Here is a 16,325-nt window from a genome sequence, read left to right as displayed (position 1 = left end):
TGTCCATTCTTTGTAAGTGGGAAAAGTTGAAGAATCGGCGGCGTATCAAATACTTATTTGCCCCACTGTAACAGACATTGTCTGCATTGCATTGTTTGATATAAGACCATCTTAAAAATCAGCTTCCAGACCAGCAAAGGAAAAAAAAATCAGACCACACAAGGACAACAAATATAATTACCTTTTTTCTTCTAGTCTTCAGTTTGATAATTTCAGTTTTTTTAAACAAGTTTAAAAATGATAAGTTAATTACTTAAGTATTTCAAAAAGACAGTAATCATAGTTACCTTACAATTTTCTTATAAGATCAATCAAATTTGACATCTGTTAAATGATTAGTTCCTAGATCACGCCAACAGCTTTGTGCTGTGTCTGTGTGTGTGTTGCAGGTAAAGGTTATGTTCGTATCACTGAGGCCCTGTTGGGTCACCCTTCATTTAGAGATGCCCGTCGTCTGACAGCGAGCCCTGCTCAAGCAGACATGTTGGATGACTTCTATGCTTACGATGAGGATGGGACGAGGTAAGATATTTTAAAGGCATGACTAACGATATTGTGCCCTCTGACAACAGTATAACAGCAGCAATAAATATTTAAATTCCCTGAAATGTGGGGCCTCCTGAATGACCCCTGCAGTTTACAGGGTGGTTCATTGCCCACTGCATACAACAGATTGAGGTTTATAGTCAGAGATGATACAGGGTGCCCCGCTACTTCCTGAAGTCTTGGCTTGACTGGCAACTGGTCCCACCACAGAACCCCCTTGTTCCAGTCTGTGTGCTAACATAGCTAACTACTAAGCTAGCCAGCTACTGGTGAGTCACATAATTGCAATATACATAGGACAGTGGTATCATTCCTGTCTTCCAACTTTAGACGAGAAAACAAATAATGACAAAAAGTGTTAAATGTTTAACAAATATGTGAATTTCTGTTATGTTCAAGCCTTTGATTATCACCTTACATCCTGTTACCTGTTGTGTGTATGTTTCCACAGGTTTTCTCATGATGTGACTCCGGTGATCCTTGCAGCACACTGCCAGGAATATGAAATAGTGCACACACTGCTGAGTAAAGGGGCTCGCATCGACCATCCTCACGACTACTTCTGCGGCTGCGACTCCTGCAACTACCAGCAGCAATTTGACTCCTTCAGCCACTCGCGATCCAGGATCAATGCCTACAGAGGACTTGCCAGTCCTGCTTACCTCTGCCTGTCCAGTGAGGACCCAGTACTGGCAGCCCTGGAGCTCAGCAATGAACTAGCCATGCTGGCTAATATTGAAAAAGAATTTAAGGTAACAAATACCATGGAAGATCTGACAGAGTCATCAACACACAAAGCACTGGGGACTGAAAACACAACGATGGAAACATAAATCCAACCTGCTGTTGGCCCTGAGAACCAGCTTACTGTCAAGTACACAACCATGTTTTTTGGTACACAGGCAATTTTATGTTGCACTATAATAACTTTACAAGTTTGCTAACTTTTTTAGAGCTGGTGTCAGTGCTATGTTTAATTGTGACAGCTTTGTAGAGTTAGTTAAGCTACTGTGACTAGTCACATAAATGATTTCTGTCACTTCACACCTCCATTAGCTCATAAGTAACCCCAGCATTAGACCACATCTACCGCAAAGCATCTCAGATGTGTCACACATTAATGCACATTTGTCCTCATCGTGTTCGTAGAACGACTACTGCCGTCTGTCGGGCCAGTGTAAGGACTATATGGTGGGCCTTCTGGATCTGTGTCGCAGCACAGAGGAGGTGGATGCCATACTGAGTGGAGAAGGTGACTGCGAAGACAGCTATGACCTACCAGGTCGCCCCTCCCTCATGCGGCTCAAATTAGCCATCAAATATGAACTCAAAAAGGTCTGTATGCTCATAAACATCAAAATCATCAACAGCAAAACAAGATCAATGTCAAGTTTTAAGACTGATTTTCAACCTACTATAGCAGCCAGCCACTTATTTCACATCATGTGACCTGGATAACACTGACCGTGAACATTTAATCACTTGTTTTTATTCCATGTCACGGATTTATGTTGCACTGCAGCTGTGGCAGTGAATGAAAACTTTCCTCCTTGATGAATTTAAGGAAACCCTGAGATTTAAATAATTGATCACAAAGGTTATTGCCAGATTAATCATTATTATTTGTTCCAGCCCTACCTGATGATTCCTTATCACTGTGTATCTATGGTCCTAAACTGTATGTTCTCATATCACAGTAAGAACAAACATTGACTGGAAACTGCTGTACAGTATCTTATCTCATTCTCTCGCCGCCCTTTACATAGTTTGTGGCTCATCCTAACTGCCAGCAGCAGCTGCTGAGCATCTGGTATGAGAATCTGCCCGGCCTGAGGCAACAGACCACTGGGATCAAACTGCTGGTGGTCCTGGCAGTGGTGATAGGACTGCCAGGATTGGCTCTGGCTTACTGGATTGCTCCGTGCAGCAGAGTATGTAAGAATTGTGCTCACAAATGTTGTTCACATTAGTTTCCAAATGCATAAATTTTAATCCTCCCATTGTTTCATCTCTCTCGCTCAGGTGGGGAAAGTGATGCGCAGCCCCTTCATGAAGTTTGTGGCTCATGCCTCGTCCTTCACAATTTTCCTGTGTCTTCTCATCTTGAATGCTGCTGACCGCTTTGCAGGCACTACCCTCTTGCCAAACATGACCCACCATCACCACCCAGCAGGATCCCACATCACCTCTGACCCACTGCTTCTCTACCGCATGACCACAACACCCTTCACATGGATGGAGATCCTCATAATTTCATGGGTCATAGGTGAGCATACAATTATGATGAAGGATGAAATTCATCTTCAAAACATTATGTCATCCTATGAATTACATCACTTGTGCTGCTGCAGGTATGATCTGGGCTGAAGTGAAGGAGATCTGGATCCAAGGACCGGGGGAATACCTGGTGGAACCATGGAACTTCTTGGACTTTGGGATGCTGGCGATCTTCCTTGCCTCCTTCAGCTGCCGCTTTTCTGCTCTGAGACACGCTAACCTAGCCCAGACCTATGTGCATATGCACTACACAACGCTGCTTAATATCACACTGCCCCCTGAGATACACTACTTTACACTAGGTAAGTATGCGAATCTCCTTCACTTCAGCCCAGGCATCCAGTGGCCCTGTTACAATGTGTGTGTGAGTGTGTGTGTGTGTGTGTGTAGAGGGGGCAGTTTGCTGGTATGGGCTGGATATCCTTTTATAACTGGCTTAAAAGCTTAACTGCAGGTTACTCTGTAATGCTTTCCTTTCAACAAGTAGTACAGTAAATCTACTTAGAGTGGGATTATTGTGATTTACTGACCGACCGACGTTGTTTTTGTAGCACGTATCTACTGGGTGCCGTCAGATCCCCAGCTGGTTTCAGAGGGCCTGTACGCCGTTGCAGTGGTGCTGAGCTTTTCTCGGATTGCTTACATCCTCCCAGCCAACGAGAGCTTTGGTCCACTGCAGATCTCCTTAGGGAGGACAGTCAAGGATATCTTCAAGTTCATGGTCATCTTCATCTTGGTCTTTCTGGCATTCATGATTGGCATGTTCAACCTGTACTCTTACTACCTGGGGGCGAAGCAGAATGATGCCTTCACCACGTGAGACATTTACTGTGCACATCTGTGTTTGTTCACACAGGCTTGTGCATTTTGCTACCTTAATATTCATTTCACACTGCAACCTTTTAATCATATTATGACCCCTTACTTTTACCTTGGGGCTCTGTTGCTTTGCAAAAGCTTACAACTGCATTTTCACACATTTATAGCACAAAAAAATGAATATGATATGATGGATTACTTATCTTATGGAAGCTTTTTTTAAACACAGCTAATTGAACCTAAAACATTTTCTCACAGAGCATCTCCATCCATCCATCTTCTTCTGCTTATCTGACAGAACATCTCAGTTCAAATAATTAAACATTGGTTTGAACTAAAAAATAACTTTTCTCTCATCTCCCTCTCTCTCCTTCTCTGTGCGTCGGTCCAGCCTGGAGGAGAGCTTCAAAACACTGTTCTGGGCTATATTTGGACTGTCTGAGGTCAAATCTGTCATCATCAACAACGGACACAAATTCATCGAGAACATCGGTTACGTGCTGTATGGTATTTACAATGTTACCATGGTGATAGTGCTGCTCAACATGCTCATCGCCATGATTAACAGTTCCTTCCAGGAGATTGAGGTTTGTTAGTCAAATACCAAATCATCATGTGCTTCAGATACAAGCTCACAAATGCACACAATTGTCATTCACTAATGTTTAACAGGTCACTTATGAACAGCCTTGGGGGTTTCCAGGTTATGGAAACTCCATCAACATTACATTTTGCTAGAACTAAATCAGGAGACCCCTCTAAACTATCAAATCTGCAAATATAAATTTAAGTCATGAGCAAATGGTATCTTGCTTCTCACTTTCTATGACATTGTATGCCGTTACAATGATAACAATTTATATACAAAGTCTAGCTAGAATATTTTTAATCTATGACAACCCCTTACATATACATTTGAATTGCTTTGATTACACTCTCATGGCTTAAGGCTTAACATGAAGCTGTAGCCACCAGCTGATTAGCACAGAAAAACAGGACAAAACTGTTAATTTGAGTGGTGTCAATCTTCTCATCCAATTCTCAGTAATAAAACAAATAAATGTCAAACTTTTCAGTAAATCTTGTGCTTTTGATTGCAGCTTTTTACCAAACTCAGGTAGCTACAGGGTAGTTGTTTTTCTTCTTCCTCTCCATCTTACCTGTTTCCATATTTACTTTAGGATGATGCTGATGTTGAGTGGAAGTTTGCTCGGGCTAAACTCTGGTTCTCCTACTTTGAGGAGGGAAGGACACTCCCTGTGCCCTTTAACCTGGTCCCCAGTCCAAAGTCTATGCTGAGACTGGTCACAGGTATCAGGTCCCTGATCCTGCAGTACGTGGTCGGACGCAATAAGCAGAAAACCGAGACACAACTCAATCAGGTATCACACGTATGTTTCATTAGAATATAAATACATCTTAGGTGATAGCACTGATGCCTTCTCAGCCTGTACAGTAGTACTCCAAATACCACAGTACTGTAGCTGTACAAGCAGAGCCAGGGCTCCCCCTGGTGGTTGTACTACTGCACCACAGCTGTAAAGAGAAAGTTTAACTCAAATGTCACAATTGTGTTTAGTGAAATTAATTTCAGCTTAATCTTCTAGCTTGGAGCAGACAAGAATTTAGGATATGGTGGTTCTACCAGCCCAAGCAGATATCAGGTATGCATGTGTATTTCACTACATTTCAGACAAACACATGCTGTATGTACTGCAAGTGGAGTTTCTAATGAATCTGCTGAATATATTTTTACACACAAATAAAAAAGCTCATAAAATATGATGCATGGCTACACTATAACTACCCAGCATTACACTACACTGTTACATTGATAAGACTAATGCAATTCTCACACGCTGATCTAGCATTAGAATAATTTTCTGAAAATATTTACTTTTTGCTAAATCAAGATTTGAGTGTACAGTTATTCTTTTACATATTATTTTTTCCCATGATACTATTGTTCATTGTACCTGTTTTTTTCCATCACTGGATGTAGAAGATCATGAAGCAACTGATAAAGCGTTACATCATCAAAGCCCAAGCAGACAGAGAGAGTGACGAGATCACAGAAGGTAAAATCAACAAAACCACACCGAAGCTGAAACGACTGCGAATTGTTGCATGTATTATCACAATAAGGTTTCTCTAAATGTGTTGGTCAATACACCATTAATGGTAAAACATGTTGTTTTTGTGTGCCAAAATAATGTTTTTTTTTTTTCAGATCTATAGTTTAGTGAATAAGAACATTTTTCTCACCTTTGTGCCTGTTTTTATTCAGGTGAGCTGAAAGAGATCAAGCAGGACATCTCCAGTCTGCGATATGAGCTGCTAGAGGAGAAATCACAGAACATGGAGACACTGGACGGACTCCTGAGGCGGCTGGGAGAAATCAATACAGCTTTATAATAGCACTGCCTGTTGCTGTGACTTGTACATAACACTGTACATCCCAAAAAGTTTTACGTGCCTGTTCACCACCACTGAATGTAGATACTCTAATAATGACAAAACTTGATATGCTAAAATAAAACTGTATGTATGTAAGTCCATGAATAATAACCCACTTATCTAAATAGCATCAAAGTGAAGATAACTGGATCATTTTGGTCAAAAATGGCGTTCATTATAACCATAATTTGGACAATTCATACATGTCATTCATTCATTCGTGCAATAAACTTACAAAATAAATACACAGTGGGAATTTAAAGGGAAGCATTTGTCATTTATATAGACAGTAGAAAAACTGAGAGGAGGAGCAAGGTGTTATGGCAGGATTCAGTCTTAGACCACAAATTCATACTGTTCTTGGCACAGAGGTGTGAACACTTCATGTCTGGACACAAATATAAAATTAATACGATCATTTACAAACATAAATTAGCAACACTGAGAGAAAAATGTGATTTACATGTACCTTGCAGACAAACTTCATGTAGCATCCTCTGAACACAAACATGAAAGCAGATCTGATTATGCTGATTAAGTGAGATGACATGTGTGAGCAGAGGCACCGTCAGCCAGCAAGTCAGGTATTAACATCTACCGTATTATAGCTGGTAAAATAACACATAACATGGTTCAGTTACAGATGTACACATCATTCAGACCCAGCCACAGTTATATCGGTATATTAAAGCTTTGATCAGCAGCATGGAGTATTACTGTATGCGCCGCAGATCCATAAAATCTAAGTTAGGCTTTGTGTTATTCAGTGATGCGGTGATGGCATCATCAGGTCAGTCAGATGTAGGTGATGTAGTTGTCAGGTATGAGGCCTGTTTTGCCGTTGTATGTCGCCTGAAGCCAACCTGGTTCCACAGACGGGCACACTGCAGCAATCAAGACAAAAATTTTCATGTATAAAACAATCACATTTTATTTTTTATAATGACTCACACAGACACCCATGATGTTCTTAAGACTTGGTATGTAAATTTTAGACTAGAGTTCATTAAAGTTAGCCTGAAATAGCCTGAGTAGATGAAGGGTTGAGTTGGGTGTGTGGGTGCAGGCAAAGAGGGGGGTTGTTCTGGTTATGTTAGCAAAACCAGATCTAAACTTTACTCTGCACACTTCCTACATGAACAACATAAATGATCAGTAAACTAACTATCCCACTGCTGGTGCATTCAGCAGCCAAGCATTAGTCAGACCCACAGACCTTTAAATTAAACTCTAGTCCAGGTTATGGAATTTCCAAACATAAAAGGGATTTGACAGTGACTTCTGATAGAAGATATTTGATTTGTTGAAATGTAGTGTAGCCATTCTTCAGAGAATCACTGGAAAATACTGATAACGTCAGTGTTACATACTGTAGCTTTGAAGCCGGTAAAACAGTTTGAACTATAAGCAACTAAATGATCATTTTGAGGAGAAACATTCTAATGAAATTTCATCAACAAAACATGCATTATATGGAGACGATTTTCAGATTACTTTTATAAATGTGGCTCCTTAACACCTGGTCCATTTATTCATGTCCATGTATCACAAAGCATAATGAGAATGGACTTTAATACTAGATGTAAATGCAAATATCCATGGATCATACTATGTCATCATCCAGACATAGTTCACATATTAATACCAGGTGTAAATGGAGCCAAATATCCCTCAGGCTTTCTTACCATTTGAGAACAACGCCCCCTGAGGAAAACTGAGCTCATGGCTGTGCTCTGCCTCACACGAGTACAGAGCTTTTGCTTCCCTAAGAGAAAAAATAGAATCAGTAAAGAGAGTGATTTAGAAAGTGAATTTCAATTGTCAATGCTTTAACTTTGCTTGTGTAGACTTCAGGCTTCAGTGATTTGATAAGAAGCACTGACACATGATAGCTTCGAGAATAAAAAGGCTGCGCCACAAACAACTTAAACATCCACACACCTTCCTGAGGAACATATGTCTAACGCTGAGGAGAACACTGAACTCTCACGCTGTGGTAGTGTGACTGATAATCTGTAACACACAAACACATACCGTCACCAGCAGTAGCAACATAGCTCTGTACACATATCCTGAGATAATTTGCAGCTGTCGCTAAGAAAGAGTGAGTGAGCATGTCAGCAACAAAATAGTTAAACAGTTTTTTCTTCAATAGTGCAGACACATCTCAGTTCAGTCAGAAAAAAATATCATCATTCCTGATTTGTGCTTCAGTTTTATTTCAGCTGAACACAATGTGTAAAATTTGTAATGTTTCCAAGCACGAGGCAGTTTCTTTAGTTACTGAGATCTGTCTCTTTACTTCTATGAAAGCACGCACAAACAAATGTTCTACATGATTAGAGCTCTGTATGATCTATTTCACAGACACTCACAGTGACCCAGGCCTCTGGTAACCGTTGCTGGATGTGGCAAGAACATGTTTCATGGTCAGATCAGAGCCACTGCGGATGTGTGAAGTTTTATGTGTGTGTTTTGCCTCTTGAGGGTCCAGTGACATGAGACTATGTACCGATCCATGACAGCTTTTGTAATCTGTAACAGAAAAGCAGGAAGTTCAGACTGAACCAAATCAGGGACAGGACAGTCAACACACTTTATCCTGAAATTTTATCTTGCTGCAAACTGCAAGAAGACATACGTACCCTCAGAGATGTGTAGGGAGGTGAGAGAGGAAGATGCAGAAAGTTGATAGGGAAACAAGGAAGAGGAGGAGGAGGAGGAAGAGGAGGCAGTGCCATAAGCAGTCCTTTGCTGTCGAGAAGGAGAGGTAGAGTCCATCGCTCTGGTTTCTGTGACAGTGGAGGAGGTGCTAGATGCCTGATTTTGATCCATGGAATGAGTGCTCTTCAGAGAGGAGACGGATGACACTCTCTGAACAGGCCGACCCTCCCTGAGAAAGGAGGCACACTCAAATGAGGAGTGCTGGATGGAGGCGGTGGACAAGGAGGCTCTGGAAGGAGAGCTAGATTGCTTTACAGATGACAAGGAGGCAGTGGCGTTTCCTTTGACCGTCAAATTCCTCTCAGCAGAGAGTAAAGAGGATGCTGAAGAGGACACAGAGGAAGTCTGCTGGGCTGGATTTAGTTGAGAGGACGTCCAGGAAGAAGGCGTGAGGTGAGGGGAGGTAGCGCTGTCTGTCAGTTCTCTCTGATCCTTTCCACTGGAGGAGCTGTGGGACGGGGAGCAGGAAGGAGCTGCAGGAGAAGACGCAGGCGCTTTGGAAGGTGAGCCAGATTCGGCAGCAGGAGATGACGGAGGAGAGGTCTGAGACAATCCATTCTTTTCTGATGAGTGTGAGGACAGAGATTCCTGGCTGCCCATCGGCGTTGTGCTGGGGCTGCTACTGAACGTGTCGCCTGGAGGGAGAAATGGAAACTAGTCACATAAAAAAAGAGACTGAATGACAATGTGAATATATAGCTTCTAGCCACTTCTCAATGGTTGTAGTCCAGTATTTTCAAGTGTATACTTATGAGACCTTTGACCTATTTTTACAAACTCTTTCTCTTATGACAGTATCATGTCATAAATGCATAATGCAGGTGAGAGCACGGGCTGATTTAGAAACTCTAATGTGTTGGTGCATTAATGTGCTCCTTTGAAGCTTTAATATTTCAGTTTTGAGAGTTGACATTACACTTGCAGAATGACAAATGTGCCAAAAATCATGGGGACTGCTGTCTTAATTCTTAATGGACTGTTTTTCATAATCTTATTATATGTTTTTAATTTAAAATATGACTGTGAAATGTAAATAATAGCCATAACTCTCAGATAAATAATAATACATTGTATTTCAAAACACCCAGTGTCACTTTACAATAATAAAGAACTAAACAATAACAGAAAAACAAAAGTATAAATTAAGTACGACAATAAAATATCTTCAGTATAAGTTAGAAACAACAATTAAATATTCCCTCTGAAAAGTATTAACATGGAGATACTGGAGTTAAGTACCTTACAGTTCTATCTGAATGAATGTACTTGGTTACTGTCCACCACTGCAAGTGTTCACGAGGGATGAGATAAAGAAATAAAGGAGTTGGAAGCTGCAGAGAGACTCACTGTCGTTGTCTGCCAGGCACAGTGCAGGAGGGTAGAGACGAGCCTTCCTCTTTCCAGATGACAGACAGATGGCTTTGTTCCTCCGAGACGTTGACCGAGAGGATGGAGCCTGAGGTAATGGTACGGACAGGTCTGGGGCCTCACCAAAGATCTGAAAGGAATATACAGTAAGATATACATGTCTGTTAGGTGTGTGCATGTTTATGTATATGCGTGCATGTGACTGCCTGCTTGCACCTTGTGGTGGTTTTCGATGATAATCTCCACCACAATGTTCTGAAACTTGATGTTCATCATGGCAGCCACCGTCTCTTCCTGTGACCTCATCAATGTGGGGCCAAAGATCATTCCCAGGTTGGACACAGTCATCAGATTCTGGTCACTGTGAGAGGACACCCTGCACAGACAGAGACAGATACATAGACACAATAACCATGTATTTTTGCAAATGTTTTAGGAAAATGAGATGCTCTCAAAGCTGAAGGGACATTTCCAAAGTGCAGCATGTGTTTATCTGTGCATACTTGTGTAGATGGTTGGTTAAGAGGTCCAACATTGCTCGGTTTTTTTCTGGTAGTTTGTGTACAAGAGCATGAATTGCTCTCACTCTATACTTCTGGTCATCATACTCTGTGAAACAAAGAAAGGGACATGATTCAGTTGTGAGAGGGTGACATAATGTGTCAATCCAATCACAGATTGCATCTATCACACACTGTCTGTGCCTACTTGCAGCCTTGATGAATTCTTTATGCAGTCTGTAGGTCAGTAGTGGTTCTGCCAGACACCTGCATGCACATTTGAAATTAGGAGTTTGTAATTCATGAGGCGTTTTATTCAAAAAGTCTGCTTTGTGCTATAAGTTACCTGAAATAATTCTTCAGGCCGCTGGTGATGGTCTTGTTGTCCCAGGCGTCTGCATCTAACTGCATGTCAGCAGGAGCTGTGGATGCTATAGGAAAGTAGATAATAAATGATGATCTGTAGTGACAGATTTTTAAATACACCTGTGTTTGGTTCATTGTGCTGGAATACACCTTCCAAGTGCAGAAAAATAACTACATATACAGGAAAATACATAGAAAATATATAAGAAAGCAGGGCACTTCTTACCAAACACACTAGTCATCAACCGCTGCACCTTGGAGTTCACTCCTCCAATCCTGTACAGTCCCAGGGTGGTAATGCCTACACAGACATGTATCAACATACTTAATAAAACAACACTGTAGATACAGTATTCTCATATTCATGCATGTTTTCAGAGTGAGGAATACCTCTTGTTTCAATCAGCTCAGTGCATTTCTTAACAAAATTGAAGCCTGCCTCATTGAGAAATGCTGTACGTATATAAAAAAAAAAAAATTACCATAATATCTTATACATTGAAGAAAATAATACTGTATGTGTTAATTAATTCATTTCTTCAGGATTAAAGCAGTTGTATCAATTAAGAACAGATTAAATGAGATTACTTACTCTCCTCTTTTTTGCTAAGCAGAGAAGGCAGAGTGTAGATCTGAAGAAAGACAAAACAAAGATGCAGTATATTAAAGACTGTCATTTCAAACATTATTTTTTCAATACTAGGTTAAAAAGTGTCTTCAACATAATAAAAATATATATATATATTGTCAGCACTTTTTTGCATTACTGTTAGTCTTGTAAGACTTGCTCTTGTGAAGAAGCCAGTGTACTGTAGAGAAAGTCTGTCACAATCTGTCACACATGCTTTCTTGATGATACTGCAGTAGTGTAGTTTAATAATGGATGCATTCATACAGGTTCCTTTCCGTCCATTGCCTCCATCCACAGCCGCCTGTTGGCCTCGGAAACAGCTTGCAGGGTGATGACACCATGTCTGCAGAGGAAGAGAGATTGCTTTATTCAAGTGCAATCCAACAGCTGTCACATCTCAGTTTATTAGAGACTGCCTCTCTGCCATGTTTCCCTCTCACCTTTCCACCACCTCGATGTCGAAGCAGAAGCGTTTGTCGATTGAATCGGTCTTCCTTCTGACACACGAGCGCAACCTGAACATCTCTGGCGTACCATTCACCACACCATTCTGTTAACAGAGAGATGCATTTGCAATATGCACTCAACATGTGGTGTAAGAGCCAATCTGAAAAATGTTTAGTTTACGTAGTTATTAAGAAAACATAGCCAACATAGCTTTATGTTTTGGAATAATAAGTTTGTTTTATACAATGTGCTCTAGACATGTTATGTTATGGCATATTGTTGTTTGTTAACCATGTGACCGGATGTGTTTTTTGTTTTTGGAAGGTTCGGACGGTCAGGCTCTGAGCACACAGTTTTTCTGACCGAGTTATAAGCAAGTAATTTGTCAACCAGGAAACGTTTTATTTGTATGTTTATTTTTATTTAGTAAATCCTTTGTAAAAACCAAGAACTGGACTGTGGAACTTGTTTATGTCGTGTCATACTTACTGCATAAGACCTGCACCGTAAAGCGGCACTAAAGGCTAAGGAGTACCGCTACATGTGGTGTTAAGGTCTTTCAGGATTCTCATGAAATCTTTTGATACTGCAGCAAATAAAATGATGTTGCTCAATATATTTAAGTCAATACTGGTGTTTTTCAACATTTTAGCCTCTCAACTATTGAGCTTCCTACTTTTCAAGTTGCATCAATACACCACCAAAGTTAAATTTCAAAACTTTGACACTATTTTGGGTGGGGTAATTCACATGTTGTGTCAAAAGCAAAAATTCTAAACATTCTAATTCTTGCTGATGCATCAAGTGCTGGTAGGAACTTCCTGAACATCGAGTTCCCACAAATTTTTAGAATTACATCCCCATATGACAATAATGTAACTCAGGCCTGCATAAGTTGATTTTCAGAGTGCATATTAATGCTAGAACAGAAATAAATGGCAATATGAAAGGTAGGAAACAAAAACTGAGGCATGGTTTGAACATTGCTCAGCAGTGATGAAGCCTATCACGAACTTTAGTGATTGGTTATTTATCTATGCTAGTGGCGCACCTGTCTGCTGGTTGGTCTGGCCTCTGTGCTGCTCATAGTGAACATCTTGGAGCCTTTTTCATAAGTACAGTAGTATCTTGTCCACACACTGCCCAGTGGACCTATAACACATATGCAGCGTATGTGTTTAAACAGAAACAAGGCGTGTAGTGTAATGGCATTAGATTTTTTTCACAGTATTAGTGAGAGAGAGACTAAGAAAGAGAGGGGACAATAGGATTTTTGTGTATCTCACGTTTCTCCTGTATATACAAATATCCTTCCATGGTAAAGCAACTGGGAGCTTTGAAATCTTCTTCTGCAGATCGGATCCTCTTCATCAGCCTCTCAACCTCAGCACGTGTACTTTCAAAGTTATTGCGGGCCTTAACAAAACATGAGAAACTACATTGGAAGGAGACTTGCATACATGCAAACAAAATATTTGAAAAAGTCAGGAATTGTGCACTTGAATCATCTCTGGAGAGTTAACACTGTGTTTTACAGAAATTAAAGGGCAACCGAACAGACTGATCATGCCCAGTGAATTTATTTTTTCTCTGATTCTTTCCAGGTAAACTGATCAAAAACTACAGTATGTGAACTGTTGAGGCAACTTTCTCTTAATAGCTTAAGAGCTAGGCAGAGCAGGTAGAGCAAACTAGTTACAAACACCTTGTGAAAGTCATGTCCAGATGGAGTCTAGAGGTCTATAGTAAATTTACACACTTACATTTTGCAGGTTGAACTGAAGCTGCAGCTTGAAGGGTTCAAACTCACTGGCCAGTTCATAACCCTCATGGTAGAATGTAAACAAACCTTGCAGGAAGGCTAATAACTGAAGAACAGAGGGAGAAATCCGGAGGAAAAATGTTAGCTGGGGCCCTGGGAGTATAGATTATAAGGAGAGGACTACAAAAGAATGATTGTCAGTCATCTGCTCAATCAGTCAAAATATCCTCTATATGAGAAAATCCCCCAGAACTCTAAATGTTGTTTGGTTTGCAGGCCTTGTTTACATTACAACAAAAAGTTTCCTGCCTGTCAGGCACGGGAGATCTCCATGCAGGAAGTGCTGCTCCAGCAACAGGAAGTGGGCTTTACAGATATGGATCATTAAAACATTTCTATCACTGTCAAAACAGTGTGTGTAATTTATGTTTTTCAGAACCACACTTTTCCTAATCATGTGTGTATGCACAAACATGATCATTATAGGCTTGGCTGCATGGCTGCAATTATGACTTGAGGTTTACATCATTGTTTACATGCAACACAACATTGACTCACCAAATCTATTTTCCTCTGGTGAAATTCAGTGTATTAGTGACTTTTTTTTTTACCTCTACTGGTCAGCAGCTCAGAAAAATCAAAAGGAACAAAATGATAATTTGACAGAGGAGACAAAACCCTCATGTATTAAGAATTAAAGGTGCATCCCACTGTGAAAGTACATAGTTGAATTGTGTTAAAATGGCATAAAAAACAGGAGCATAGAGTATGAATGTGAACTCACCGGCTCCACAAATTCAAACTTTTTTCTCTCCTGCACTTCTTGGATCTTGAAAACATACTGCAGTGATGCATCATAAAAAACCTGCTTGTCCTTATTCATCTGTGAGTCAGCCTGCAACAAAACCAGCCACAACACACTTACAGCACTGTGTGTTACCCAACCCACGTGGGAGGAACAGAATCAGACAGTTTACCTCATGGAGCTGTGATTCCTTCTTTTTGGGGGAAAGGCTGAGGTGTTTCTCCAAAACAGAGTAGTACCTTTCTGTCTCCTTGTCAAACTGCTTCTTTCCCTCCTAAGGAAGACATGTGAAGAGGACAGCAGCTACATGAGTCCCAGTTTAGTCTCTTTCACTTGGGCTGAGACACCAGTGTCAATATGACACATGAATGGCTTATTCCAATACCCAAATACTGTACATATGAGCTTCCTATACATCAGTGTTCCAGTAATTAATGGAACACAAACAGCCATAAAATAACTTGTAAAAATACTTTACCAGTATTATTACTTATTAGAAATTATAATTCAAACCAGTAAATAGACACTGAAAAAGTGAGTAAATAAAAAATCTAACTAGACATCAAGTGCAGATAATTCTGGGATAAGTTAACATTCCAGCTTCAAGGAATCACAAAGCTATGACATTTGCAGAGGGATCATTAATAATCTAATGAAGAGACTCTGCCAAAATATTTAGGATGAGAACTCTTTTCTGAAACAGCTGCACCTCCAAACTCCACATGCTCAACCACCCTCTTTTTTTACTCAACATCATCAGTGTGAAGATGTACTGCTCACACACTCCTCCTACATTCTACACGCTGAGGAGTTGCTTCGATCAGCACAGAAAAACAAGCTGTGATTTCACTTTCAGGGTTAATTTTAGCTGTGACCAATCCTGTTTTTTTTAAAACCGTGCCTAATGTGTGATGCTGCCTCTGTTTCTGCCTAAAAGAAGGCAAAGTAAAAAATGAGAAAATCTGAATTATAAGGCTTGAGACAGCTGCTGAAACCAGACACCAGACTCACTTTGTGTTTACACTGCCTTAGTGAGTTCAACTATCTCTCTGTCTGTGACATGCTCCCTGACTTCCCTCCCAGTGCTTGTTCCCATGACCTTGTTAGTGACACTGGACTGTGTTCTTTCGTTTATCTCAATGTATTTAATTCTCTGACCACTGATGATGTGTTCAGCCACCACCCACAGTGTTAGAAGACTAATGAACTGAACTTCACCTATTGGCCTTGTGACTACTTGTTCAGTCACTTTGTGCTAATAATCTACTTAACTCTCAAGTTACCCATCAATTGTAACAATTTTAGATATACCTTAACAGCTCCAATCTGCTCCTTACGAAACCTCTCAAGTGGTGAGATCAACACGTCATCAGCGTTCTGGATCTGAGACAGGAAAAAAAAAAGACAGTCAGTGATACCAGCAACAACAAAGACAACACCTTAGTCACTGTTCCATAAGGGCTGCAGCAATGACTTTTATGCTTTACTTAAAGTACATTTGTCTGGTGGTTTAATAGATTTGAATAGACAATTTTGTTTTGAAGACAAAAATTTCTGCTTCTGCTTGAATGTCAAAATCAGTCCTACAACTAGATCCGTCAGTTAGACTCAGGATAAGTTTCC

General features: G+C 40.4%; 2 protein-coding genes across 4 annotated transcripts in view; one reads left to right on the top strand and one right to left on the bottom strand.

The window, feature by feature from the left end:
* Positions 1-6,259, top strand: part of trpc6a (transient receptor potential cation channel, subfamily C, member 6a) — an 8,128-nt gene extending 1,869 nt beyond the window's left edge. Inside the window, exons 2-13 of the mRNA XM_020598391.1 lie at positions 390-522; positions 998-1,298; positions 1,696-1,881; positions 2,313-2,477; positions 2,569-2,812; positions 2,898-3,125; positions 3,375-3,639; positions 4,034-4,229; positions 4,824-5,024; positions 5,250-5,306; positions 5,645-5,720; positions 5,930-6,259. Coding sequence (XP_020454047.1) covers positions 390-522; positions 998-1,298; positions 1,696-1,881; positions 2,313-2,477; positions 2,569-2,812; positions 2,898-3,125; positions 3,375-3,639; positions 4,034-4,229; positions 4,824-5,024; positions 5,250-5,306; positions 5,645-5,720; positions 5,930-6,057 — 2,180 coding nt within the window. The 3' untranslated portion in view covers positions 6,058-6,259. The remainder of the gene's footprint in view (positions 1-389; positions 523-997; positions 1,299-1,695; positions 1,882-2,312; positions 2,478-2,568; positions 2,813-2,897; positions 3,126-3,374; positions 3,640-4,033; positions 4,230-4,823; positions 5,025-5,249; positions 5,307-5,644; positions 5,721-5,929) is intronic.
* A 128-nt stretch (positions 6,260-6,387) lies between these two features.
* The window catches only part of arhgap42a (Rho GTPase activating protein 42a), a 17,774-nt gene continuing 7,836 nt past the window's right edge, over positions 6,388-16,325 (bottom strand). For 2 of the 3 annotated variants that reach the window (XM_020598388.1, XM_020598389.1), the window contains 22 exons: positions 16,014-16,085; positions 14,875-14,976; positions 14,682-14,792; positions 13,899-14,003; positions 13,422-13,551; positions 13,187-13,287; positions 12,129-12,238; positions 11,953-12,031; positions 11,825-11,866; positions 11,650-11,689; positions 11,448-11,510; positions 11,284-11,358; positions 11,038-11,122; positions 10,900-10,958; positions 10,695-10,800; positions 10,408-10,567; positions 10,171-10,321; positions 8,745-9,458; positions 8,475-8,634; positions 8,041-8,112; positions 7,785-7,864; positions 6,388-6,983 (listed from right to left, as the gene is read on the bottom strand). In XM_020598388.1, the coding sequence (XP_020454044.1) occupies positions 6,895-6,983; positions 7,785-7,864; positions 8,041-8,112; positions 8,475-8,634; positions 8,745-9,458; positions 10,171-10,321; positions 10,408-10,567; positions 10,695-10,800; positions 10,900-10,958; positions 11,038-11,122; positions 11,284-11,358; positions 11,448-11,510; positions 11,650-11,689; positions 11,825-11,866; positions 11,953-12,031; positions 12,129-12,238; positions 13,187-13,287; positions 13,422-13,551; positions 13,899-14,003; positions 14,682-14,792; positions 14,875-14,976; positions 16,014-16,085 (2,706 nt within the window). In that variant the 3' untranslated portion in view covers positions 6,388-6,894. The remainder of the gene's footprint in view (positions 6,984-7,784; positions 7,865-8,040; positions 8,113-8,474; positions 8,635-8,744; positions 9,459-10,170; positions 10,322-10,407; positions 10,568-10,694; positions 10,801-10,899; positions 10,959-11,037; positions 11,123-11,283; positions 11,359-11,447; positions 11,511-11,649; positions 11,690-11,824; positions 11,867-11,952; positions 12,032-12,128; positions 12,239-13,186; positions 13,288-13,421; positions 13,552-13,898; positions 14,004-14,681; positions 14,793-14,874; positions 14,977-16,013; positions 16,086-16,325) is intronic. The other variant, XM_020598390.1, reaches the window with a different exon arrangement.

The sequence above is a fragment of the Monopterus albus genome, unplaced genomic scaffold, assembly GCF_001952655.1.
Source record: "Monopterus albus unplaced genomic scaffold, M_albus_1.0 scaffold38.1, whole genome shotgun sequence".
Taxonomy (NCBI): Eukaryota; Metazoa; Chordata; class Actinopteri; order Synbranchiformes; family Synbranchidae; genus Monopterus; species Monopterus albus.
Note: the sequence above shows the minus strand (reverse complement) of the source record. Positions and strands in the feature narration are given on the sequence as shown.